The sequence below is a fragment of the Rhipicephalus microplus genome, chromosome 10 (assembly GCF_043290135.1).
Source record: "Rhipicephalus microplus isolate Deutch F79 chromosome 10, USDA_Rmic, whole genome shotgun sequence".
Classification (NCBI taxonomy): Eukaryota; Metazoa; Arthropoda; class Arachnida; order Ixodida; family Ixodidae; genus Rhipicephalus; species Rhipicephalus microplus.
Window position 1 is genome coordinate 66,760,072 of NC_134709.1, and position 25,906 is coordinate 66,785,977.

At 47.0% G+C, this 25,906-nt stretch overlaps 1 protein-coding gene across 2 annotated transcripts; it reads right to left on the reverse strand.

The window, feature by feature from the left end:
* LOC119181121 (uncharacterized) lies at positions 1-25,037 on the reverse strand. 2 transcript variants are annotated; one of them, XM_075875773.1, is made up of 8 exons: positions 24,714-25,037; positions 21,352-21,474; positions 19,891-19,988; positions 13,915-14,075; positions 9,230-9,351; positions 7,168-7,274; positions 6,402-6,573; positions 1-1,376 (listed from the first exon to the last, which is right to left on the reverse strand). In XM_075875773.1, exons 4-8 carry the CDS (start codon positions 13,958-13,960, stop codon positions 1,293-1,295), a joined length of 531 nt encoding a protein of 176 aa, XP_075731888.1. In that variant the 5' UTR covers positions 13,961-14,075; positions 19,891-19,988; positions 21,352-21,474; positions 24,714-25,037; the 3' UTR covers positions 1-1,292. The 2 variants fall into 2 exon arrangements, with proteins under 2 accessions (XP_075731888.1, XP_075731889.1); XM_075875774.1 differs by lacking the exon at positions 21,352-21,474.
* Positions 25,038-25,906: the final 869 nt, after the last annotated feature.

The window sequence follows — 25,906 nt, forward strand, 5'->3', positions numbered from 1 at the left end:
CAGACTTGCACAAAATTTTATTGATATGAATTGATATATGCATGTGTGGAAACAGTTAAAAAGACCATGTGTACGGAAGATTGAACCGTTGAGACTGCGCTGAGAAGAAAGTCGCGTACAGAAATATGTGGTCTACAATATAAAAAAAAAGCCAGGTGCAACATTATCAGACGTTTAATATCTCAAAACCCTCATAATATTACGAGACTGCGTAGTGGAGGCTCAGGAAATTCTGACCTTCTCGAGTTCTTTAACGTGCGCCTAAATCTAAGTATACAGGGTGGCCCAGCTATCTTTAGCCAGAGTTTAAAAATATGCCGACACACTCAATTCCGGCGCGACCAAAGGCATGTTGCTAACCGCTGCTTTAAGTTAGACTCTTTTTCGTGTTCTAAAATATTGTTTAATTATACATGTATATTGACTAACTTTTTAAGAAACAAAGATGGATAAAAAATTTCAATGAAAACGTAGTAGATCGGTTTGCAAAACGTTTGATTAGACAGTTCTGAACTTTATATCTGTTAATTATTAGTGTTTTTATGCTAACTGCTAATGCCCGCGAAATACAAAAAAAATACCACGTGACGAACCCCCTCTCGCGCCAGTGCGAAAGATGATTGTATAGTGCTCCCTAATTTTCAGCGAACGAACGACCATAGCATTTGCCCCATTGTGCTATCTTGACAGGGCCGCAATGATGGTGGTGGTTTTGCGATGACCCGTTTTGCTATGGGCCACAAAAGCGATATCTGCTGCGACTGGTTATGGCTGTTTCGAACTGGTACGAGGGAAGCATGTCGTTCGCACGTGGAACGTTAGAGAGCACCAGAATCACGGCGCACGTAGGCACGCCAGTGGGTTTGTCACGTGGTATTTTTTGAATTACGCGGGTATTTGTAGTTAGCAGTAAACCGCTAATAATTAACAGATATAAAGGTCAGAACTATCTAATCGGACGTTTCGCAAACCAATCTACAACCTTCTTATTGAACTTTATCCATCTTCGGTCCTTCAAAAGTGGGTAATTATTTAGATGTAATTAAACAATATTTTAGAACACAAAAATAGTGTGGCTAACTTCAGACAACGGTCCACAACATGCATGTGGTCGCGTTGTAATTGCGTGCATCAGCATATTTTTTTTTCTCTGGCTAGAAATAGCTGAGGCACCATGTACATTTAACATATAAAGTATAAAATGGAAGATGTAAAGTATTAAAATTTTAAATAGAAACAATAGCCAAGGATGCAGCTGAATCTGTCAACTAGCAACCTGAAAGCTCTTGGTTTCACACGCCTTCTTGCTTTGGCGAGAGCTTGGTCACGTCACTGGACATCTCCTTGAGAGTGGAGAGCAACGTCTTTTCATTTGCCTGCGAAGATGTGAAAAGCGCACTCCGGGTCAAGATGCCGTCCCCACCTCGATGGGCACGAGTGGGCATCACGGCCTTTAAGCAGACCCAAAAGAAACTACTGTACACTGACCCGTTCATGATACGTAGCATAACATAGCAAAACTCAGAAAATAAGAACACAAGTTACACACCGTACTAAGAGGCTGAGTATTTGCTGAACATATTTGCTGAATGCATTGGATTAAATTAGTTGTGTGATAGATTCAAACAGTTTCCTTGTCAATAATCCTATCCGCATGTACGTAGCTTTTTAGATGGTCATTTAATAGCAAAAGCCCACCAATTCTATTCAGAGAAATCCATGACGTGCCGAAACATTGTACTTAGCAAAATATAACCAGCCGTTAAATGGTCGGAATTGTACACTGGTATCCCCCACACAAGGTATACCTCTTCCGGCAATACTACGAGACCTTCTGCATATCCACATATATGTTTATTGCTAACGGATAAAAAGTTCTTTAATTGATTTATTGATATGCTTTCAAGGTATGCTTCCAAGCCTTAATTTAATATAGCCATGCTTCATCTTCCCCCCAAATTGGCTTCTTTACCAGGGATACATCACGCTCTTTACGCGGATGATATCACGATCTGGGCCACGCAAGGTAACCTGGGTCACATGGAGTCATGCCTGCAAGCAGCAGCGACTGTAGTCGACGACTACGCAACCTACTGCGGACTCCAGTGTGCCCCGGCTAAGTCAGAATTTGTGCACGTACGTCCCTCCCCTCAGGACACAACTGAGCTCCATATCAGTCTTCCCTCGGGACCGATCCGTGAGGCCAAGGAGATCCGCGTCCTTGGCCTCTTCATACACCACCAACGCAAGGCCGACACCACAATAGCCAAACTTCGCACGGTGGGAGACCAGGTGGGCCGTATGGTCCGCCGGGTCTCCAACAAGCGGGGCGGATTACGAAGCAGGGATGCAATGCGGCTTGCCCATGCTTTCGTAACGAGTAGAATACTCTACTCGACTCCCTACTTGCACCTACGCAAACACGAGGATGATCAACTCGAGGTCATCCACCGTAAAGTTATCAAGCGGGCTCTCGACCTCCCTATCACCACGTCCAACCAGAGACTTCTGGCCCTAGGCGTGGTGAATACCTACCGGGAACTTCGAGAAGCCCACCTCGTTAACCAATACACGCGCCTTGCACAGACCCATTCCGGTCGCCGCCTCTTGGACCGAATACACATCAAACACGATTACTATATTGAGGAAAGGGTGAGAGCGCCAGAACCTTGGAGACGCGCCCTCCGGGTCCGACCCCTTCCCCGCAACATGTCCAAAGAAAACCACAGTGGTCGCCGCCAGGCGCGCGCGGAAGCGTTGCAGCGACACTTTGGTCAAGAGGAACACGTGTGCTACGTGGACGTTGCCGGCCCGCACCATGGGGGGTTGTATACTGCCGCAGTCATACACAACGCAAACACCGTAAACGGGCTCACTTTCAAAGCCTACAGCGCAACACACGCGGAGGAGGTTGCCATCGCTCTGGCTCTCACCTATCCCTCTTCTAAACATATCATCACCGACTCACGAGGGGCCTGTCGGAACTATCAGCTAGGGTGGGCTTCACCGCTTGCTCAGCGCATACTGGAACCTAGCTGCCGATACGTTAATCCAACTCCGCGAAATCTGGTTTGGGCACCCGGTCACCAAGGACTCAGGGGTAACGAACAGGCCGATCAGGCCGCCCGCGCACTCTCTTCCCGGGCTATCTCCCTGTCTTTGGAAGCCTACTCGCAATCAGACAATTCGGCCCTTTCATTCAAAGATATTACCAATTACTACAAGGAGGAGCACCGGCGCTATTCAGACCCTTGTAAGGGACTGCATCGCGCTGACGAGCGCCTCCTTTTAAAACTGTTTACCAATACTGTACTGTGCCCGGCGGTGCTAAAACATTTCAATTCATCCTTTGATGGCACGTGCCAGTTCTGTGGTGAGGTGGCTGACACCTTTCACATCGTCTGGGCGTGCCAGTCTAATCCATCTATCCCCCCCAACCCCAATCCCACGAGAGAGGACTGGGAGGCGGCCCTGCTCGGCTGTCAAGACCTGAAGGCCCAAGAGGCTCTGGTTCAACGTGCGCGGGCGGCGTTGCTTGCCATTGGAGCCCCGGAATAGGGGTTCCACCTAGTGCTGTGAGGGTAGGAGGCCAATAAGGCCCCAACCCAATCACCTCTCTGTAACCATTTAATGGTTATTAAATGTTTTCACCACCACCACCACCCCCAAGCCTTAGGCAAGTTAAGAGGTCCGGAAAATCCCCGGCAACCAGTCACCTCTAACGGAAGGAATAAGGTGGGCTCACTCGCAGTCTGGCTCATGAGGTCCGTCTGCGCTACGTGTCCATTGGTGAATGCTTGTTTACATCTGTCTCTCAGGAGTAAATGCCGCAGACAACGAAATTTGCATATAGCTATAGGAGCCACCATGATGAGAACCCAACTCTAAGGCTACCTTCGGCAGTAGTTCATCCCACCAAGATACCCCAGCTGTACGCATATATTTTACAGATGTAAACCGACACTTGCTAAGGACACTTTACTACCTACCTCGTTCCTTACACTGAACATACTGTGGTGTATTCGCAGACTATGTTGTAAAGTGTCGGGCGTTAGTAGTACCACTAACATCGCTGACGACGTACCTATGTTATTTGTCCATGTTGATATGCATAGACATCTCAGAAACGCAACGGAGTGATGCAGGCGTTCACCTGCTCTTAGGGAAGGGGTGTCACAGCCTCCCTCTCGCGAACACTCTTATGGGAAGTATTTGGTAAATACACCAGGCCTGCGTAGAACGCACAGCATAGTCGCATCGAAAGCTGGAAGAATCGCCTTTCAGAACCTTCCTTAAAAACCATTTGGGTAACTGCTACAAGCACACTTGGAGGGTACTCACTACGCCATTAATAATCATAATTTTTGTATTGAAGGGAGGGGGGGGGCATTCACTATGCCATCCATCATTCTTCGAATAAATGTGGTATACCGCTACACACTCACAAGAATTTTGTGCATTTTTTTTATGCTGTAGCTGGCAGCGGTGAAAAATTGTGCATGAAGCTTTTGTAATGGGTTGGGGTATTCTGTGGCCCACTTGTTACGCGATTCTCCATGTGTAATGACTGGTTGTTACTTTGCGGTTCGAAGAAGCTTTATTACTAAAGGTAACGTACTTTTTCCCCGTTATCAAACCTTCCTAAGGCCAGTTTGCAACAAAGTTTCAAGAGCCGGCATGGCTCTCTGGTTGATGTGTGGCAGTTTGGGCTAGTTGGTATGACATGACGATTGTTATAGCGCGAGAACAGAACGACGACAAAGAGTCCTTGTCTCTTTGTCATCGTTCTGTTCTCGCGCTATAACTATCATGTCTACTGGAATACTGCGCTAGCACGCAGGGGGGGGGGGGGGGCAGGTTCGAATTGCATTGTGTCTTTGGTATCTTTATTTACGTATTTTTTAATTTGGCGCGATAGTGGTTACGGAATACCGTGGTGACGGAGAAACGTGACCTTTGTTGTGATCTCGTGACGGCTTTCACTGTAAGATGTCTTTATTGAATTGCAACCGCCGATAACACGTGTTTGAAGGTACAAAATCGAAAGGCGTTTCGTAGAGCACCAATGTTCGAGATGCTGGCGTCAAAGAACATTCACACCATAATCGAAGAAGTGAATTTTACGCCAATGGATTCGTTAGTCGACTCACTCATACTCAGATGAAGCCGAGAGTGATTAAATGCGGGTGTGTAATAAATATGCTGGTGAAGTCCAGTTGAAAAAAAAACTGTTTGGTAAGGGAGTGAGTTCGAATGAGAAAATTTTCTGGGAGTTTTAGTGAGTCCTCACAGCAAAATATTTCTTTTGAGCGAGCCCCGTGAGATATACGATTTTTGCCGACCTATGATATTGACATCTATAACAACTTATCTGTGCACTCCGCCTATATGGATATGTTGGCTGGGCAGAAATAAATGCGCAATGAAGTGGCACAGGCATCCACCTGTTTGGAAAATCGGCTGTGTGTCTACTGCAGCACACTGCTCCACTACCTAAGGCGCCGTCATACACCATTTTGAAAGTTGGCGACTCAATGTCACAACCATCTTAAGAGCTTCACATCCGTTGGCATTCGATGTCTCTGTCTCTGAACAAATGCAATCAAAAACAATAAAAAATTGTTACATGCAAATTATTCATTGTATAATGTTTACCTCTAGAATGTGGGAAATCATACAGTGACCACACTGGTTGATTTATGAACACCAGGCTGCCGAAACATAAGATATCTTTTGAAACAAATGGTTATTCGCACAGTGACGCTGTTGTCAGTGCGGCCGCTTGCCACTATTCAATGCCACCACAGTGTTTTTTCATCACGGAAACGAACTAACCAAAGAAATAGTTGAATCATATAACATTAACAGAAAAAAAAAGACTGTGGAGTTAGTCCATCATCAGTTTCATTAGCTCATTCTGAAGCTATCTTCCGGGAACGGCTTCAATTGAAGTGTGTAGTATAGCTTTTGTTACGCTGGTTCTTGTTGCCGACTTCCATTTTTAGCGCGTAAAAGTTCCACGCAAACGTCTTCCACTTACCCTGAAATGTCATCTGTTTAGGTTTACGTTGTTTGAAGTGTATACGCGGCACATGCCCCGTTTTGATCGGTTAAGCGCCACAATTTTTTTTTTCATCGTTAAGTGTGCGAAATTTGATATCCGATAAGTTTTTACTGACTTAATTTCTGTGTAGCTGTGAGGGGGGATGCACATATATAAAGCATGTTTTCTGAAATAAATTTAGTGTAGAAAGTGAGGCGAGTGTTGCGTCTTTCTTAGCTCCGTAAGAGAGTGCGCTATTTAAACATGCGGTATACTGGACACTATGACAGATTCGCTCAGTTCAATAACTAAGAGTGGCGGAAATCGTTCCCACTCCAGCCCTGCGCTTAACTCGTACTTGAGGCGTGGAGGGACTCCATGACTCTGTGGCCGAGTCGTCCGAGCTGTCTGTAGGGTGAATGAACACAAAGCGCTTCTTGAGCACCTCAGCAAGCGTTCCAGCCGGTTCCGTGACAGTGGTGGACAAGTCCGATTCCCGACTCTTGCGCAAAGGGGTACCACTTGCGGACCTGCGAAATGCATCGAAAACGGCCAAACAGTTTTCGTGAGAGCTACAACGCACTGCGCTTCAGTGAGCACGAGAATGATGCGTAGTATACGACTGTCTAATCTTCGTACGTTCAAGTCCGCTTGGCTTCGCGTGGCATAGAGTTGCTCTGCCACGAAACAGAAATACGCGAATGTTCAACAGTTGCACTTTGCCATCTTACCCTTTCAGGCTCACCAAGTTAAATCGGGCCACGAAGTGGACAGTGGTCCACTGTTTTAATTAAAACAAAACCTAAACACAACAATACGCAATGTTACAAGTTCGTTCGAAATCCGCGAGCACAAAGACTAGGCGAAGTGGTGTACTACCCATCATTCCCAAGGCCGCTGAGCGATCGCAGCTTCAGAGTCCTAATTAATTTTAGGAAATTGGGATTTCGGCATTCTGAAGTTGAAGAGTTGAGCTCACCTGGTTAGTCGCACCGGCACTCACACATTTTTTAGGCACTCGCACACGCAAGCACCCAAACGCACGCCCATGCATCTACACACACCCACACACACACACACAAACAGAAAGAGAACGCTGTCAGAAGGATAGGATTGGTTCTCACTTTTCGACCTTGTTTAGTTTTACCGTGCCGAGGCCCTTCAGGACGTTTGCGAACATCGCCTCGTGGCATTTCTCTGCCTCCGCTCTCGCTGGGTCCCTGAGGCATTGCTGAAAATTGAAAACATTGTCGAATCCCTTTATAAACAACTTAAAAGCACCTTGAAAAGCGGTCGTTATAGCAGTAGTTGCTTGTATACGGGCTCGCCCTAAGACATAGGCACTTATTTACTAGGTTTTGTGCGCAATTTAGGAGCTAAACTCCTCAGCACGATGTCCGTTGTCGCCGTTGTCATGTACGTTCTCATCGGACCGAAACAAACGTAACCTTTACCACGAATTGAGCGTTCACAGTGCGCCGATGGTTTTAAAAATAGACCATACTACGTCTGTCCATGCATCCGCGCATGCATCCCGCTCGGGCATACTTTATACTAGTCGGTGAATTCAACGTTGCCATTGTGGACTTTAGGACCTAGCTTCGCTACTTCATTCATTCATTCACTTTTTATTCAGGCAAATACAAAGAGGGCCTAGATTGAAGGGACTAAAGGCGGATTATCTATGCCTGATTATCATCCCTCCTCCCATACATTTGCTCAGGTGAACTGAACTAATGATACAAATTTTATTCTTATTTTGAATGAGGGGCACAAAAATCAAATGCAAAAAGTGAAACAGATGTAGACACAGACGTTTTAAAGTAACGCATTACAGACATCACCAATTTGCAGTCGCACGAAGCGCATCAGCATGCACTTCGTGGATCGGATGACAATTTCTATTTGAGAGTGCGAACAATCACTCCAGTGACAAGTTAAGCCTCCTCGCGTCGTGAAGTGACGTTCAACGGGTGCTCATGAGCTCATTAAACCGGCTCTAGATAAAAGTGACGCTTCCACTGAAGCGCGGTATGGTCACGAGGTGGCGATCATGTCTGGCTAGTTGCGTGCAGCATGTCGCCTGCTTTGCTCAATAAGCGTTGGTGTCGGGCCGTTAGCTGCATGCGTGCATTTGTGCGTTCTTCGCGCCTGCTTCTCTCTGGACCTTGCACGGGTGCGTCGAGCAACCTGTTCGTTCATCGTGGTTAAATCAGTAATTTTGCTACCAGCGTGCACTCTACGTAATAACATTTGGGGCTTAACGTCCCAAAACAACCCTATGCTTATCAGAGACGCCGTAGTGAGGGGGTTCAGCAATTACGACCTCCTGGGGTTAGTTCTTTAACCTGCACTATAAATCTAAGCACACGGGCCTCAAGCATTTTCACCTTTATTGAAAATGCGGCTCCCGCCGCCGGGATTTAAACCCGCGGCCTGCGGGTCAGCATCCGAGTGCATCAGGCGCTAGACCACCATGATGGGTCTCGCGCTCGATGTGACTGTGACGCTCTGCCCGTACTGCCCGACGAGGCCTAGCGTGCTTGGGTCGTTGCTTTATAAAGCAAGCATTATGCGCTTCCTGTCAATACATGGACGTTTTTCGGTGACCGCGCCGCGAAACGCCAGTGAACTATACCTGTAGCAAGGTCATGCTTTGGTCTCCAAACTCTCTCTTTTCGTTTTCAATGAAGGTTTACGTTTCTCTCTCTCTCTTTCTCTCTCTCTTTCTCTCTCTCCCTCTCTCCGGCCTTTTTAAAAAGAGACTCGCACTTTTAAGCGGTTTCGCACGCTGCGGTGGCGAAGTTGTGAACGGCTGCATGGCTGCTCAATCCGTCAATCCACAGTTTGAGCCACACGAACAGCCAAACGGATATCTGCAGATGACCGATAAGGTTGTCGGCGATAAATCACAGTGGGACGTTAATGGCCGGCTGTCACCTCACCATCGCTTTGTATAATGGTGATGTGTCATGGAATGAAAAGATTTATGGCACCACCGAAATGGCGCTTAAGTCGGATGCATTGATCGACCGTTCCCTGCCATTACCCTTATCGGTACATTGCGGCTTCGACTAGTTGAGGGGCATGAACATTGCAACGGGCAAGTTGGTACACAAGGCCCTTGTATTTAGTGCATGACTTAAAATGATAGCATGCACAACACATGAGACACAGCGCACATACCTTGCGCATAACTATATGGCCGGTCGCAAAGACGTTTGGAGACGATGGGGATGGCGGTGGAGGAGGCAGATCAGCTTCGCTCGCAACAGACGCTAATGAGCGGCTCCGGTGCACTTCGGCTTCTGCAACGTAATTAAAGCAGTGACGGTTGACATGATAGATGAAGTTTAAAGGAAACTTTTTCAGAAAAAAAATTACACCTTACTGTCCCCACTTAGGAGCCACCTTCATCAACCTAAGCATTGACCTTCAGGATCTGAATAAAGTTTAACATGTCATACCATCGCGCCTATTACCCAATCACGCAAATTACCTATTCGCAAACACGCCCAAATCACGTACGGGTAAGTTGGAGCGCATCAGGCGCTACATACTCCACAGTGCCCGATGCAGTACTCTTGCCATTCGAAAATGCGCCCTATATTAAAGAATACACAAAACTAAAACAGCATGTGGAAGATCTCGCACCAAGTTGCAATGTCAATCGCCTTGAACGCTATTAGATTCGCTGTAGTAAGATCAGACAGGTGCGCCGACTCTGCTCGTCTGTAAGGGACAGTATCTTGCTTCACACCGTGTTTATCGGATTGCGCTATGACTGAAGGAAGGCACAGCCATGGGTGGGAGGTCTCTCTGTCGTTGCCTTAGCAACAGCGTGCAGTCGTGCATTCTACTGTCTGCTTGCCAGTCCATTTTATAACATGTTGCATGTTCAACGCTCACCATCGCTGCTGCCGCCAGCCTCCTACATTAATAGCGTGCGCTCATGGGAGCTGGTTGTGAGCGGCTTTCATGCCCCTTGACAGATGGCGCTAGGCGTAGTGAGCAGTGCTGTGAGACTAGTTGTGACACTAGTTGTGAGACTAGTAGTTGTGAGACTAGTTCGGTTCGGACTGTCACGGTGGATGGACGTGTTTTTTGAGAGCTTGTCTTTATAATTATAAGGCAGCAGTTGAAATCTTCGTAGCACTTACTTTATGGTACGGCTTTTTCGGGGGCCAGCCACCAAGTATTTATCAGTTAGTGCGTGTGTGTGTGTTTGAATTTTTTGTTGTTGTTTTTTCTTTTGCTACCCCGTGGGGGAAGTGCGCGTACATTGAACACGCAAATTTTTGTAGTATAGCTTAGACTTTCTTTTTTTTCGTTGGGCAGGGCTTGAATTTAGTAATTATCGAGTATAGGGACAATTGGTGTCAGAAAGACAAGGTTAAAAAGGCGGTAAAGTGTTCAGGATGTGGAGTGGGTTTGAAAGTGGGCCCAAGTGTAGAAGCGGATGGAGAAGAGGCTGACGCGAAGTGCAGGCAAAGTGAGGTCGAAGAAAAAATGGAGAAAATGATGGTTGCCCAGAGTGAACTGCTAATGAGAATCGCCGAGCTCGAGACTGCGTTGGCGACAGAGCAAGCGAAAACGAGGGCAATGCGAGAAAGGCTGAAGTCCGCCGAGGAAGCACTAGCCAAGGTGAACAGAGGAGCGGCCTACGGAGAGAACAGTAGGGAACCGGCAACCAGAAGGGCGGAGAAGAAAGAGAAAGCAAGTTTGGAAAAAAACAGGTTCAGCCGGTTCAATTGTCGCAAAGCCCCGTTTCAGCGAAGTAGTGGTGGGGCTGGGAGGGGACAAGAGGGTTGCAGTAGGGGCATTCCCAGGACGCAAGCTGGAAGCAGTCATGAGGCAAGCGAGCGCAAAACTCAAAACTACAGCTGATAGACGAAACCTCGTGATAATTTCAGGTGGTTTAAACGATGTCTTAAATGAAGATACAGCAGGACCAGCAACCACACTGGCGAAAGGCGTCGATGACATGCGCGCCACTTCTCCTCAGGTACAGGTAGTGATATGCACGATACCGGTGGTACCAGTGCGTGATAGCAACCTGCAAAGAGCGGTTGTCAACGCAAAGCAAGAGATATGGCGGATGAGTCGAGAGAAAGGCTTTGAGGTGTTGGAAATAAACAGAGACGTGCCTGGATGGGTGGTTTTCAACGAGACAGAATTCACTTCGATTGGCAGCTAGGTCATGAGGTGGGTGGGCGACTTGTAGGACGCGCAGTAGCTTTTTTGGGAGGCAAGGGGGCACTTCGGGGTGCAGAATAGCTAGTAACGAGGAAAACAACCAGGGAGACTCTTTGACAGGTGGTATGAACAGATGCGATTCCAAAGTGGCGCCAGTATCTAAGATAGGTAGAGTCCGGGGCAGAAATAGACGTAGCCACGAGCGCCGAGCCAATTCAGACATAAGGTATATTAATATGCAGGGTGGTAGGAACAGGCTAAAGTGGGAAGAGATAGAAGAACGGTGAAGAGAGGAGAGGCCTATGGTATACGGTTTTGTAGAAACACATCTCAGGGACATAGAACAACCTCCTAACAATTCAGACTACGCGTGGGAATATTGTAATAGAACAGAATGCAGCAGAAAGGGGGGTGGTATTGGGGCATTCATTCATAAAAGTACAGACTGGCAAAGGGTCAAGCAGGAGCGCAAGGAACATTTATGGCTGAAAGGGAAAGTGGCAGGGCAAATGACACTCCTTGGTTTCGTGTACTTGTGGATGGGAGCAAAGGCCAGAGAGGAAAACCAGACAATGGTAGAGTGTATATCAAATGACATTCGGGAGTTAGGAGGAGAGTGCGAGATAATTATACTAGGAGATATGAATGGGCACATAGAAGATATAGATGGGTACACCGACCCGACAGGCAAAATGATCATGGATATGTGTGAAAGGCTTGATTTTATCATTTGCAACAGTACCGAGAAGTGTGAAGGGCAAATAACAAGGGAGGTAGGAAGGCTGCAGTCGACGATAGATTACGCACTGATGCCACATAGGATGTATGATAAGCTCAGGGGAATGCACATAGATGAAGGTGGCTCCAGAAGTCTGGGTTGTGATCACAAACGTATCAAGCTAAGTTTTGGAAGAGCAGTGAAAGTGGGAAGGAGACAAGATGAGTAAATAGAGGAAAATTTTTATCCAGAAAGGCAAAAAGAAATAGCCACTAAACAAATTGAGAAAGAAATCATGGAGGATAATAAAACAGTGTGGACATAGACGAATCTAATTAGACTGTTTGAGCTAGAGCTTGCTAAGACGCGTGACAAGTCACCCCGAAAGAAGACACTAACCCAAACGTTGGTGGGATGGGGAAGTTAAGAGAGCCATAGCAAAACGTCACGAAGCTTCTAGGGATCACAGACATGCTAAGCAGCGGGGTGAACCGACAGATGAAGTTGAAAGAAAATTGGAAACCTTTCTAGGCTGTAGAAGGGATGCATCCCTTCTGATCAATGAAAAGATCAGAAGAAAGGGAGCTCAGTGGCTGGCAGAAGTACATACGAAAGATAGAAAGGCAGCTGCGAAATTTTGGAACCATCTAAATTCCCTAAGAAATGAGACGAGAATCAGGGAGTACAAGGTGATATGGGATTGACATCATTTAAGGGCAGGGAAGCTAGCAGCAAGATAAAATTTGAGAAGCGATTGAGAGAAATGGGGGAGGAGCGTTGGGCTAGGAAGATATTCAGCTACTTGTGCATGAAGAATGTCGATACAAAATGGAGGAAGCGAACCAGAAAATTGACTGGTAAATACTTAAAAAACAGCAGGGGGCCAAACCAAAAATAATTATTGGTTAAGAAGAAGGTGAAGGAAGCTGATACCGATATGTGGAGAATTGGCATGATTAAGGAGTCCGCACTAGAGTTCTATCGAATTTTTAAGCAGGAAATTGCCAAGGAAAGGATCTATGATAATACTCGGGGTAGTTCTCTACTTTTTGAGGCCAGGACGGGAGTATTGCGAACGAAGACATATCGGGCCAAATACGAAGGGGTAGACACGGTATGCAGTGCGTGTGGAGAGGAAGAAGAAACTGCCGAACACTTGATAATGTTCTGTAAAGGGCTTCGCCCTATTGTTCAGGATGATGGCGCAGAGTTTTTCAAAGCAGTTGGGTTTAGGGACAGGGAGGGCAAAATAGATTAAGCGGGTAGAATTAACTAGAAGGGGGTTATATGATTGGTGGCTAAAGTCAAGGCACGAGTGAAAATAAACGCTTCACTGCAAAGTATGAATCCTCAACCTCACTTATTAAAAGAAAAAACTCTAGTTTTTGGTTCATTAAGTATTACGGCTTGGTGGCGCTAGCCACCGCCCGATCTAAAGGGTACAGCCATATCCATCCATCCATCCATCCAGTCAAAGTAAGGAAAAAACATGCGCGAAAGTGTGGAAAAGAGCGAAGAGAGAGCAAAGGAATGAGCTAAAACGCCCGATTCCGCATTGCACAGTTTGTCACGCGCAACGCGTTTAGTGGCGGCGGAGTCCGCAGTCCTGTCATTATACTCCGGGTCTGGGACATGTATATTCGTCATTCTTCGGTGAAGCGTCATACCCGCTACATACTTGCAAGTTATGTACGAGTGCAATTCTTTTATGCTGTGTCTGACGATGATGAAGGATCATGCCTTTGTAACACAGAGAGATAGAGAGAGAGAGACAATGAACCTTGAAAAGTAACTAACGGCCCCCCGTTCACGTAGAAGGCTAGAATGCTCCGCCAGAGATCATTTTCCGTTGGTAACGAAGGACTACAACGTGTTCCAAAAGGACTGATATGACATGGCATCTATAGAAATACTTTTACGAGTCCACGTGACACAAAGGAAAAGAAACACCACTTGCCTTTCTGCGAGATGACTAGCTCCTGGACTTGCTTCCTGAGAACCATTACTTACTCCTTGATGAGCGAGATGTCGCCCTGCACACACTCGAGATGTTGCGTTTCACACAGCCCCAGGGTCCACAGGCAGCTCTCCTTGCCACTACAGTCGCTCCCATAGCACCTGTACAGTCGAGCTTGGTTTTCAAGAGGTACATGGTTTACAGAGACAAAACTTTAAAAGAAAATTTCATTACATTTTGGATATATACAGATTTTATTTCACATTTACACATAGTTTCACAATTCATCCACAGTTTAGACCTGTGCAATAAGTACAAGCTGAATCAAACATGTTTTGGGTCACCTATTTAGCTTACTGGTGGGTGCCTCCCGATCTAAAGCAGCTAAACGTCCGTTATTTCTCTGCACTCTCAGCTGTCCCTGAGCAGAGCGTAAGCGAGCCGGTGAGCTGATCTACGCAAACAAAACTTGCTTTTCCGCAAGGGAGAACTTCGGAGCGCAAGTTGCTTCGGCGCTCTACACGTTCGTGTAAAAAGATGTCCAGGCTTAAGGACTGTCCTAAATTTTTTTTCTTTACTTGCATGTCGGAGTCAGTTTACTATACTTGTGTGTTGCTCTGTGTATGTTGTGTATTAATTGTACAACGTTCAAATTTTACAATTGTCTTACGGTGCATGGTACCCCGTCCGCGCGGTAATAGAGAATTGTATGTCTTTGGCGTTCACCGAAATGATTGCAGTGTAGTTACAGGATGCACGAAAGTCACTTCACTCGCTGCAGTTTCTCAGTCTGCTAAAACAGCACGCTTTTCAAACGCACTGAAGTAACAACTGTGGCAAGTCAGTTCACGCTCATCCGGTGTATGTATAGCTGTGCGTACACGTTTCGTGCGTCCTTTGAGTTTGAGCAGCGCGTTGAGTGTTGAGCTGGGAACATTGTTAACTCGTGTTCATCCTGTGCGTTCTCTCGTTTTCAGCAGTATTCTCCGCGTTTAGGTTCGGTTGCTGTTCTTTGCATGATATTTGAATTCGTAGCTATCAAATTCATTGCTTTGTCTTTGTGGTGAAACTACGCCTTTTTAGCACGAAACTGTTTTATGCCAGGGTCCACCATGGGTCTGCTGACGTATTACCGCCACGGATATGACGTCGTAAAACATTTGAACAGATTGCCGAGAGAAAAACGATAAAATTTTGTCTCGAGGTGTCGAAACAGCGACCTTTAGCTAAGCAGCGCGTGGCACTAACCACTAGGTAATGAAGCGTGCGTTATGAAAATTGCTAACAGCAAGCCATTTATATACACCATATGCTTTCTGTGGTCCTCGGAGCTCCAAAACTTCATCGCGTTTTCGTCATCAGTAGCGATATGACACGACGGGCACGCGTTGGGCTGTTGGGCGTGCTCTAAAAGTCGTCTCTTTTTGCATTTACATGAGTGCGGGGCATCTACGTGGCATGGTCTCTGTCGCACGCACGCTAATCAAACTTATGATTTGGGAAATCACGAAAGTCACTTCTCTTGCTGCCGCGGCCGCGTTTGCGGAAGAAATACGCTGCTCGCACTCGAAGTAGTAAGAATTGTGACAGTTGTTCGCGCTCGTCTTGTGTATATACTTCTGTGTTCGTTTCTTGCGTCCCTATTTATGTTTTATTTAACAGTGCACTTTGAGTGTTGAGCTGCGACAGTTGTTAATCCGCACACGTCCTATGTGTGCTCATTTTGTGTGTTCTTTCTGCCCGAGGTGCGTGCCGCAGGTTTCGAGTTGCTTGCCGTTCTTCGAGTGAATATGAAATTTGTTGCTGTAGCATTCATGTCTTCGCCCTTGTGGCAAAGCAATGCACAATAAACGCTCAACTACCTCTGCAAAGACACGTTTCACTTTCGCATACCGATTTTAAGAAAGAGGGATCAGCCACGTTTTCTCCTTGCTTTTTCATTTGTCATATAAGTATACAGCAATTAAAAACTACAATTAATGTTCGATATGCTTTCCTTGGCTCTTTTGTCGGTCACTCTCAAATGAATGCATCTAGCAAAAAAAAGGCTGATCTCGTGTACGGCGGGGGGGGGGGGGGTAAACAACAAGAGGGAAGGCAGGGAGGTTAACCAGGCACATGTCCGGTTTGCTACCCTACGCTGGGGGAATAGGAAGGGGACATAAATATGAGAGAGAGAGAGGAAAGAGAAAGAGAGAGAGAGAAAAAAAGGAGGATTGTCAGTCAATCGGCTGGCGCGCATGCAGCGGTGGCACTACACAAAAGTTAAAGGTGGTCACATAGGCCTGTAGTCCTCAAAAAGCACAAGACAGCTTTGACTGCTTTTTGAGCCGACGAAAGGCGATGACGGTGTTCCAGTAGCATCTGCACAGAGAGTGGCCGATCGTCCAATTGTCCCAATGCGTCCGAAAGCTTCTGTCTTTGTGAGGAAAATCGAGGGCAATGACATATCAGATGGTCGATGTCTTCTTTGGTGCAGCAGACGTCGCATTTCGCATTGTCGGTCAATCCGATGAGGGTTCTATATGCTTTTGTGAAGGCAACCCCCAAACATAGGTGGCAAAAAAGTGAAGCTTCATGTCGACGAAGTCCGGATGGAGGTCGAAGTTCCAGTCGAGGGTTTATTTAGTATAGTCTCGTATGTCTTATGCTTGGGGTGTTCCACTCCTGCAGACTCAGACTACGTGCCAGGGGATGAAGTTGATTTGCAGCGTCAGTCCTTGACAAAGGAATCGGAAGGGTGTGTTCTTGGTGCGATGTACGAGCCGCGTTGTCTGCGGAATCATTGCCACTGATCCCACAATGGCCAGGAAGCCACTGAAACTTGACCTCGTGGCCTGTTTCTGTGACGTGGTGAACGAGCTTGACAACTTCGTAAGTTAATTGTTCATGGCAACCTCGTCGAAGGACTGACTGCATGCTCTGTAGGGCTGGTTTTGAGTCGGAAAACACAGCCCATTTACTAGGTCTTTGGGATTTGATGTACTCTATGGCGCCACGCAAAGCCGCAAGTTCTGCCGCTGTGGACGTAGTGGCATGTGAAAGTTTGATTCACAGAGTGATTCCTCCAGCTGGAATCACCACCGCACCACCAGAACCAGACGCTGTGGTTGAACCATCGGTGTATATGTGCACGTGGTTGTAAATTTCGTGCAGATGGCTGAAGCTCAATTGTTTTAGGGCTGATGAATGCAAATTTGATTTTTTCTGTATTCCTGGAATTGAAACACGTACTTGTGGAAGTGTCAGGCACCACGGAGGATACACCAGTCTCTCAGCAGGCGTAAAACCTGACGTAAACGACACACGATGAGCGCAGACAATTGCACTAAATTTCGCGCGGGGCCTCTCAGTAGCGAGGGTTGCCAAGTGGTGGGAAGGATTCCTAGCATGTTGCCTGAGGTACGTACGCATCGTTTCAATTATGATGTGCGTCATGATCGAGTAGTCCTGTGCAATGGCAATTGTTTCAGCTGTCGATGCGCAGCGGGGTAAACCAAGGCATATCCGAAGCGCTTGGGCTTGAATATTTTGGATTGTTCGCAGGTTCGTTTTGCCTGTGTTAGATATAACAGGTAGGCTATACCGCAGGAATCCAGGAAATAATACCTTGTACAGCTGTAACATAGACTCGACAGACATTCCCCAACTTTTCCCAACAAGAAACCTGAATAAGTGACAAATGGAAGTCAGCCGCTTTTTCACGTAGTTTACGTGGGGTGTCCAAGACAGGTTTCGGTCGATTACGACTCCCAAGAACCTGTGACTCCGGCTGCATGACACCAACTGCCCGTTAATTGATATGCCGTAAGCGGACATTGGTTTTCTGGTGAAGGCCACGACTGCACATTTCTCACTTGCGATTTCAAGCCCTTGTTTGCGTAAGTGGTACGATGTCACTGATGCTGCCTTCGGAAGTCGAGCGCGAAGTTGAAGTCGAGTCACACGTGATGTGTACACACAGATGTCATCAGCATAAATGGAAAGTCGTACACTGCTTGGTTGCTTGCCAATTAGTTCAATGAGTGTTTGGTTGAACAGTGTCGGGCTTAGCACTCCGCCTTGCGGGACTCCTCGGCTGCAGTAATACTCCGGTGTCGGGCCATTCTCTGTCTGCACGTGAAATGATCTATTCTGTAGGTAGCTCTGAACCCACGTATATATCCTGCCACCGAGTCCCGCTCCTTCTAGTGCGCTGAGAATGGCTTCGTGGGTGACATTGTCGTAGGCCCCTTTAACGTCAAAAAATAGAGCAGCAGATAACCGCTTGCAGGCCTTCTGGTGTTCTACATATGTCACCAAGTCAACTACATTGTCAATTGACGAGCGGCCTCGTCTGAACCCGGACATGACATCTAGATATATTTCGTAGAATTCTAAGTACCATTCCAGACGCGTCAAAATCATTCTTTCCATAACTTTTCCCACACAGCTCGCGAGGGCAATCGGGCGGTAAGAGGAAATGTCCAAGGGTGACTTGCTGGCTTTGAGAAGTGGAATCAGGCGACTTGACTTCCATTCCTGTGGAACCATGCCAGTTTGCCAGGAGTCGTTGTACAGCTGCAAGAGTGCCTGCCGAGCTTGATCTCCTAGGTGACACAGAGCGCGGTAAGTGATGCCGTCAGGTCCTGGCGCAGAAGAACGTCAACACAAAGCAAGCACAGCCTTTAGTTCGTCCATTGAAAACGAAATCTCCATTCGGGGATCACGTGAGAATATAGAAAAGTCGGGCGTCTTCGTCCCAGTTGAATTTGAGCCGCAGGCAATCCTTCGACAGAAGGAATCTGCGACATAAATCTCTTCGCAGCGTAAGTGAAGTGCCAGAGATTTTAATAAGTAGCGCTGAGTAATGGTTGTACGAAGACCCCGGACAGTTCTCCAGATTAGTGACAGAGGCTTTCTGGGATCCAAAGACTCGCAAAAAGGTACCCATCGTTGCTTGGCCAACTTGTCCATGTGACGCTGTATTTTATTTTGTGTGCGTCTGGCCGCTCTCAGATCATCAAGTGACCTCGTGCGTCTAAACGTCATTCTGCACGACGACGAATTGCTCGGAGTTTCTCGAGATCAATGTAATTGATGTTATATGAAGCAGGTGACAAATAATGTGTTTTCTAGGCCAAAAGTTTGACATTTAGACAAGCGTTTGAAAGAAGAAGTCATGCTTGTGCAAGTGAGGCAGAGGGGTCGATGATTCGCTGTTCATCAATAAGTCGTTGGGTTGTCGCTGTGAGGCACGGGCTTGAGTTGGAGTGCGAAAATGCAAGTACCACCAAGATTGTGCGTGTCTGTGCTGACGTTAATCATTAACGAATTCAGCCGCCATTGCAAACACGGTCTCCGAGTCAATGCTAGCTTATCGCACTTAGTTCCGATTATGCAGAAAGCTGTGCAATGACGAAAGACTTCGCATATGCGACGACGAAGGCCAACGCGCACGTCGTCGTGACCGGATGCCATTTTCCAAACACAAGTCACGTAAAAATGCGGTGATAGTTAAAAGCAACCCCCAAGCAAGTGCCGTCATATTTGAAGCGATACACGAAATAACTTTAAAAGAAAAAAAAGAGCAAGTCTAATTCAAAACACTCATGAGAGATAATTTCTCTCGTCAACGAGCCATACTTGTCTAAATCTAATTGGACGCATTTAGGCAAGGACGAGCTGGGGTCGTCCAAAGCCGTTAGGCTCCGCCCATGCGCTACCCGCATAGCCGTGACGCACGTGTCGAGACACCTGTCGCCCCAAGCGGAGGGTGAAAGAGCGTCGCCGATTCCCCTCCGCTTGGATGCGGCAGATGTCCCGGCATATGCATGGCGGCTGTGCAGGTAACGCGTGGACAGCCCTTTAAGGGGCTTCAGTAGTGCATTTTTGTTTCTGTTTTACCTTGTCCATTTGTATATGGTGCGGAGCAACTTTGCGTGAATAACTCACAAAGTTACGCGAAAATATTAGATGAAAGCTGGCCATCCTCACCTGAGCATAACTTCTTGTCCCCTGGAAACGTATACACTGTCAAGGTCGACAGATAGAGCCCCCTGTGTTGGCGAGGTGAACTTAGCCGGCGTTGATTGCTGGTGGGGGTGAGGTCAAGTACGAAATCGTGCAACCACTCTTCAGACATGCTCCACAAAGATGCTAATGCTACAAATTAAGACAGATTGGCAATCACAGTTCTAAATGCATTTACGCTGACCTAACCAAGCGGGCAGTCCTCCGGCTTGAATCATACCAGAGTCGGGGCTTTTTCAATATTGAAATGACTTAGTTGAATGCGAAAAGTGAAGGAATCAGTTAACCCTGTTCGAGCTATAGGTGGCGTCAGTCGTCGCTGTGGAAATGGGCCACTACGCGTCAATGTGAGTACATGCACGCCACTCGGTGCTATAGCTGGCAGACTCGAATAGGCATTGTACAAGCTTTAAGATACCACTATATAATAAGTTCTTCTGAGAAGACACGTTTCACTTTTCCGGGAAGACACGGTCACTGAACGTGAGACTTGTCTTTCGCCCGAAGACTGGTTTGTTGGATTACAATGCTTCGATGCTATGCCTCCCCTCAATCTCTTTCAATAAATTAATAGGTAAAGCAGAAACTTCGAGGCACATGCTTATATCCCTTTATGGTAGCGCCTTCATAAATACTAGGTATGAAAATTGTCGAAGTATTGTATTCCCCCCCCCCGAAACTTACAGAAAGAAAGATAATTATTTTTGCCCTGACCAAGGATAAACCTTAACATAGTATTCTGTTCAAAATGCTTCCATAGAGCTTGCTCAACTGAAATGTGTTTTTCTCATTTTACAAAGTCACCTCCCTGCCATCATTAGCGGTGATTAACTTCTTTTAGAACGTGAAGAATCTGAGGGTTGCTATAGGAAAAACCACACATATACTACACCATTAAAGACATCGCAGAGAGCCGGGTTTCAGAACTTCGGCACTATGCGAACCACAACAAAAAATAATATGTGGGAGAGGTTTCACTTTGAATATTCTACTTATAACACAGCATTATCTGCAATCTGGATTATCTAAAACTTTCATGTTTGTCTACGGACTGAATATTTATACAGCTATTTTGGTCGTTGGCGTTATCAGTTATTGCTGTTGCATTTCTCAATATGTTTGATTGGGCAAGTTTTGAGACCAAGTTTCACATATTCTATGAAGCCAGTAGGTGACAGGGTTTCTATTTTTGAACTAGTTCCGCAATCTTATTATTAGGTACTATCACTTTTGCAATTTTCACGATTTTCTCTTGCTCGGGGTAATATGTACGGATGAATGAACGGCTCGGATAAGACGTCCATTCGTACGTACCTGCTAGAGTTAACCTCTCAAATCCTTTCAACTCGCAAAGTGTATGTCTAAATAATCCAAATAAATAGATGAATAAATAAATGAAATTAAGTTGAAAAAAGCACAGCTTACAGTCACACCACCGGCTCTGCTGATGCAGCAGTAAATCTGGTAGGCCATTGCGAAAAGCAGGCAAGCGGTCGCAGCTCCAAAGCCGAAAAGGAATGGGAGAAGCATGCCACACGATAGCTCCATCTGCAGACATGACCAGATTTTGCCTCGATTAAGAATGTAGCCAGAGCTATTGTTGTTTGACGTTCTTGATGAAGTATGCGCGTCGTACACAAACCTATAGGATCACGGAGAACAAGCGCCCACTCTCAAACACGGCGCAAGAATATTATTAACCGGTGTGATCTGAACCTAATTTTTAAAAGCGACAAGAGAAGAAAAAAAACTAAAACTGGGCCAAACTATGTGACGTGGGATGGCACGAGGCTTACGTGTTCGCTCTTCTTTTCTGGCGAGCCACTTAATACCGGGTGATCGAACTTTTACTCTAATAAAATGAACAGAGTGGGAAGACAATTCTTGTCTTGTTTGGCACTTCATCCTGGTCGTGCAAATTTCGTAAATTTATCTTTCGAAAAGCATCAACCGATTCATCGAGCAAGCCGCAATACTGAAAATTTACTTGCCTATCAACGGTCCTTGAAGTGGAATTACTTGTATCGCTGAATCACATGGAGTACACGTCATCATTGAATAGGTCGATTGACCGATAAAGTGCCCTCAATGCACTCAGCAGATAAAAGAAAACAGTAATTCGTTGCAAGAACTGCACACCTGACGAGCACGTGGTGCCCAAGTAACCGGCAACCAAGCGTATTAGATCATACACTGTAGCATATGTTCATGCCAAAGTCACAAATCTGAATATTGCACATTATTTCATCGAGCAAATGCTTGAACTCGCGTTTTAGCGGCGAAGCTCTTGAGGAGCTAGCCTTGTCCGGCGTCCAGCAATGTACAGACGTCCAAACTCGTATCACAACTGCTACAGAGCTGTGAAAAAAAAAAGGCAGATCCCACGTATCTGGGAGTCCACGTTACGCGAAGCATGCGGAGAAATGGTGACCATGTAACCACACGTCATGAAATGCGACACGTCATGAAATGACGGTTTGATTGATATGATTGGTATGTGGGGTTTAACGTCCCAAAACCACCATATGATTATGAGAGACGCCGTAGTGGTTGGCTCCGGAAATTTCGACCACCTGGGGTTCTTTAACGTGCACCCAAATCTGAGCACACGGGCCTACAACATTTCCGCCTCCATCGGAAATGCAGCCGCCGCAGCCGTGGTTCGAACCCGCGACCTGCGGGTCAGCAGCCGAGTACCTTAGCCACTAGACCACCGTGGCGGGGCATCATGAAATGACGCTAAATACACGTACAAATGTTGCACGAACAGACATATGTTGAAAAGTTGCGAATGTCGATGTAACCAGCGCTTCTCACTTGCGCAACGATGCCAACTGGAACATGCGTATTACCAACACCAGAACCTGATATGAAGCTCTGATACTCGCGAAGATCCTAGTGCTGAAAACTGCTACATAAATTTTGGTGCATGGCACCTAATCTCAGTTCACGTTAACCTGGCGTGACGGCTATATCAAAGGAGTAAATATGTATTGTTTATAAAAGTGGGCAGGCAGCACGGCAATCACTATTGACGTTCCACGAAGATTAGCGCCTATTTGAAAAGTAGTTCCGAGACCTGGCGTAGCTCGGTGGTAGAATGGTTCATTGCCACGCAGAAATGTTTGGTTGGATTCGAGCTGGAACCCTGCACTTTACGCCTTCTTTGGGTCGACGCTACCGATGTCGGGTATTTCTTAACGCTCACGCGTTAAAATTGCCCATATGTTTTCTTGTCGTTCCTGGGTAGATACTAAAGTGTCAATCAGCTGTGACACATACGCACATACCCGCCCGTGGGTATGTGGCACTGTCTGGCGGGAAGTGTTTGACGACGTACGCGGCGGGATTGTGACATTATTCATGCCTTGACCAGCGCGTCATATTTTTCAAGCCATCTTACCCTCCCATACTTCTTAAACGATTCTCGCGTAAGGTCTTAAGGAGCGGAACTGCCGAATGCTTGCGAGATCTGCAAAAGCGAAGCACTTGTGGACTGCCCATGGAGCAAGGGCTTAGACTGAAGGTTGAGCTCACGGTGGCGTGACTGTGCAATGAACTGCCATAGAGGCGAAAACCACAGCGTGCCCGGCCGACGCCCGGAATATACGAATACGGCTACGGGCATGAACATGGTTACCCATCGTGACCGTAAAAAACAAGCCGAGACTGCTCATACTTGTCTATAGAGCAGGCGAGCGTGCATGCGACTGTCTAAGCTTGGGTTGTTTGCAGTAGCTGCCTCGTATTAGATTCAATCTACCGTTCACGGTTTATGTGCAGCACAAGGACGTACAGTACGGACCACTGTTAGATAGAACGAGCAAGCCCGTGGCCGACGGGCGACGCCGCGCCAACTAGCGGCGAGATTTGTAAATGCGGCGCATGCATGCGCATGGAACTGTAATGGCGGCGTGCGCCCAGTCAAATCCTCCTTGGCGCAGTCTCATCTGCTGCCACTTCTCCGCTAAGGTGCATGAAAGCGTTGAAAAGCGCCTTCTTATTTTTGCGGCGCAATTTATCTAGCATGCACTTTGCCTGCTGCTCGTCGGTCTGCCAGCGAGCCCGAAAAAAGTATGGTTGTATTTATTGTGGCACTTTTTCCCAAGCTCTCACCGTCCAGTCCGTCATATTTTTCACGTACTGCCTGCTGCAACTAGCCGTTTCCGACTACAGAAAAAGACCACTGAAGTCTGATGTAGCGAACATTCTAAGCTCGCATTCGCTACCATGAAATTAAGTCAGCGGAAGGCCGAGTTAGTATCAGACGATATACAGTGCGAAAAGGAAAAGCGCTCAGGGTTATGGCTCGCTAGCGCACGCAGTGTTCATGCACAAAAAAGTAGCAGACGACGCGTCGCATCCACCACCTTGATAAACCAATGCACCTGCGCCGTATTTCAAAAAGTCGTCGGCAGTCAGTGCTCAGCAGACCGTCGGCCACGCACTTGCGTGTTCCCTCTAACAGCGGACCGTACTGTACGATGAGGTATGACTACGTCTAATATTGTCGTAGTGTCAGTCGCTGCACTCTTTTGGAATAAAAAATATAGAGAAAAAACGGAGTCTGAAGAGACTGAGTGGCCGCATCTAGTCAAGTATGAACACAACCTGAACTTGTCGGCTCATTTGAAGTCTGACAAAAATCTTTCTCTTTAGCCGAGAGGAAACATTTATTTCTGGATGTCACTGATCCTGGTAAGCTTACGCCCACTACACGATTCATTCACCGAACGGTCCAAAGGACCACAAAGGCAGCCGAAAGTATTGCCGAAGGCATCGCTTACCGTTGCTGTGTTCCAAGATATCTGTTTCCGAAGCGTTCCAGGAGCCGTTTGGGCCTTGCAGCAAGGCTCCGAAATTTCACGTATGTATACTGAGTAGGTGAAGACGGCAATGTGGCTGGTCCCGGCGTGTGTGACTAACGAACGGCAAAACGAGCCAACTTGCACATGGACGATGCACCTTTGCGAGCGTGTGCTCGGTATATCTTCTGGGCATGCGTTGTAAGGTGACGTAGCACTTGACTCCGAGTCACATGGTACGTGACACTAGCAAGACGTTAATCAGCGATCAGCCCTGACCAACGTCTCAACGTGCAGTCTAGTGCATAATATTAGAGACAATGGGCGCGTGCCGAGGCGCGTCGCTGCGCCTTCTGGCGGCTGCACGGCTCTGTCCGGGAGCGCATACTGCGCACGCTCGTCCCATATCAGCCGGCAGCCTGCCCTTTCGCTCGTTTCAACGGCGCGCATCTCGAAACGATGCGGACGGCGCAAGGTGTCACTTCTGCAGTCGCTGTGCAAGCACCGGTACTACCGCGCGATAATACAGCGGCGAAAATGCCTCTAATGTAATAGCATGGCTCGAGCGCCCCATGCAATACGCTTTCTTCCTTGATTCAGCGCGGAAAACATGCAGTTTCTCAGCTTTTCTTAGACGGAGTTGCGTGATATGCTCATCGCGCAGTGATGAATTTTGTGCTCTGTCTCGGAGACGTTATGGCAGCTCCATTTCTTGGTGTGAATATCGCGCGTGCAGTGGTATGCAGTAAACCACTGAATATGGCGCGTCCAGAATGAATAGCCAGAAAACGCGATAAATAAACTGTTTACAAGCCAGAAAAAAATGAAAACAATAGCTATAACTGCTATTCAGGAAAGATCACTACTTTCAGTATTTAATCAAACACCCATCGGCGGCAATCACTTGCGCCACAAGAGATGGCATCGAATTGAAAAGCGCGGCCACGATATCGGGGCGTGAACGAAGTGCTTCCCACTCCTCCTGTAAGACCGCGAATAGCGTCTCCTTCGTTGAACTTCCGAGATTCCGCGCCGCAAGTCGGCATTTCACGTGACCCCAGACATTTTCAATAGGGTTCAGGTCCGCTCCTACAGGTGGCCATTCCAATGTGTGAACAGCAAGGCCCTCAAGCATAGATTTCACACGGCGAGCAGTGTGAATCAGGCTCCTGTCA

Coding starts and splice junctions, on each gene's coding strand:
- LOC119181121 (XM_075875774.1), bottom strand. CDS start 13,960: ATGGTTCTCAGGAAGCAAGTCCAGGAGCTAGTCATCTCGCAGAAAG. Junction 7,275..9,229: donor GCCATATAGTTATGCGCAAG/GTATGTGCGCTG, acceptor TTCAATTTTCAG/CAATGCCTCAGGGACCCAGC. Junction 6,574..7,167: donor AAACTAAACAAGGTCGAAAA/GTGAGAACCAAT, acceptor TGCATTTCGCAG/GTCCGCAAGTGGTACCCCTT.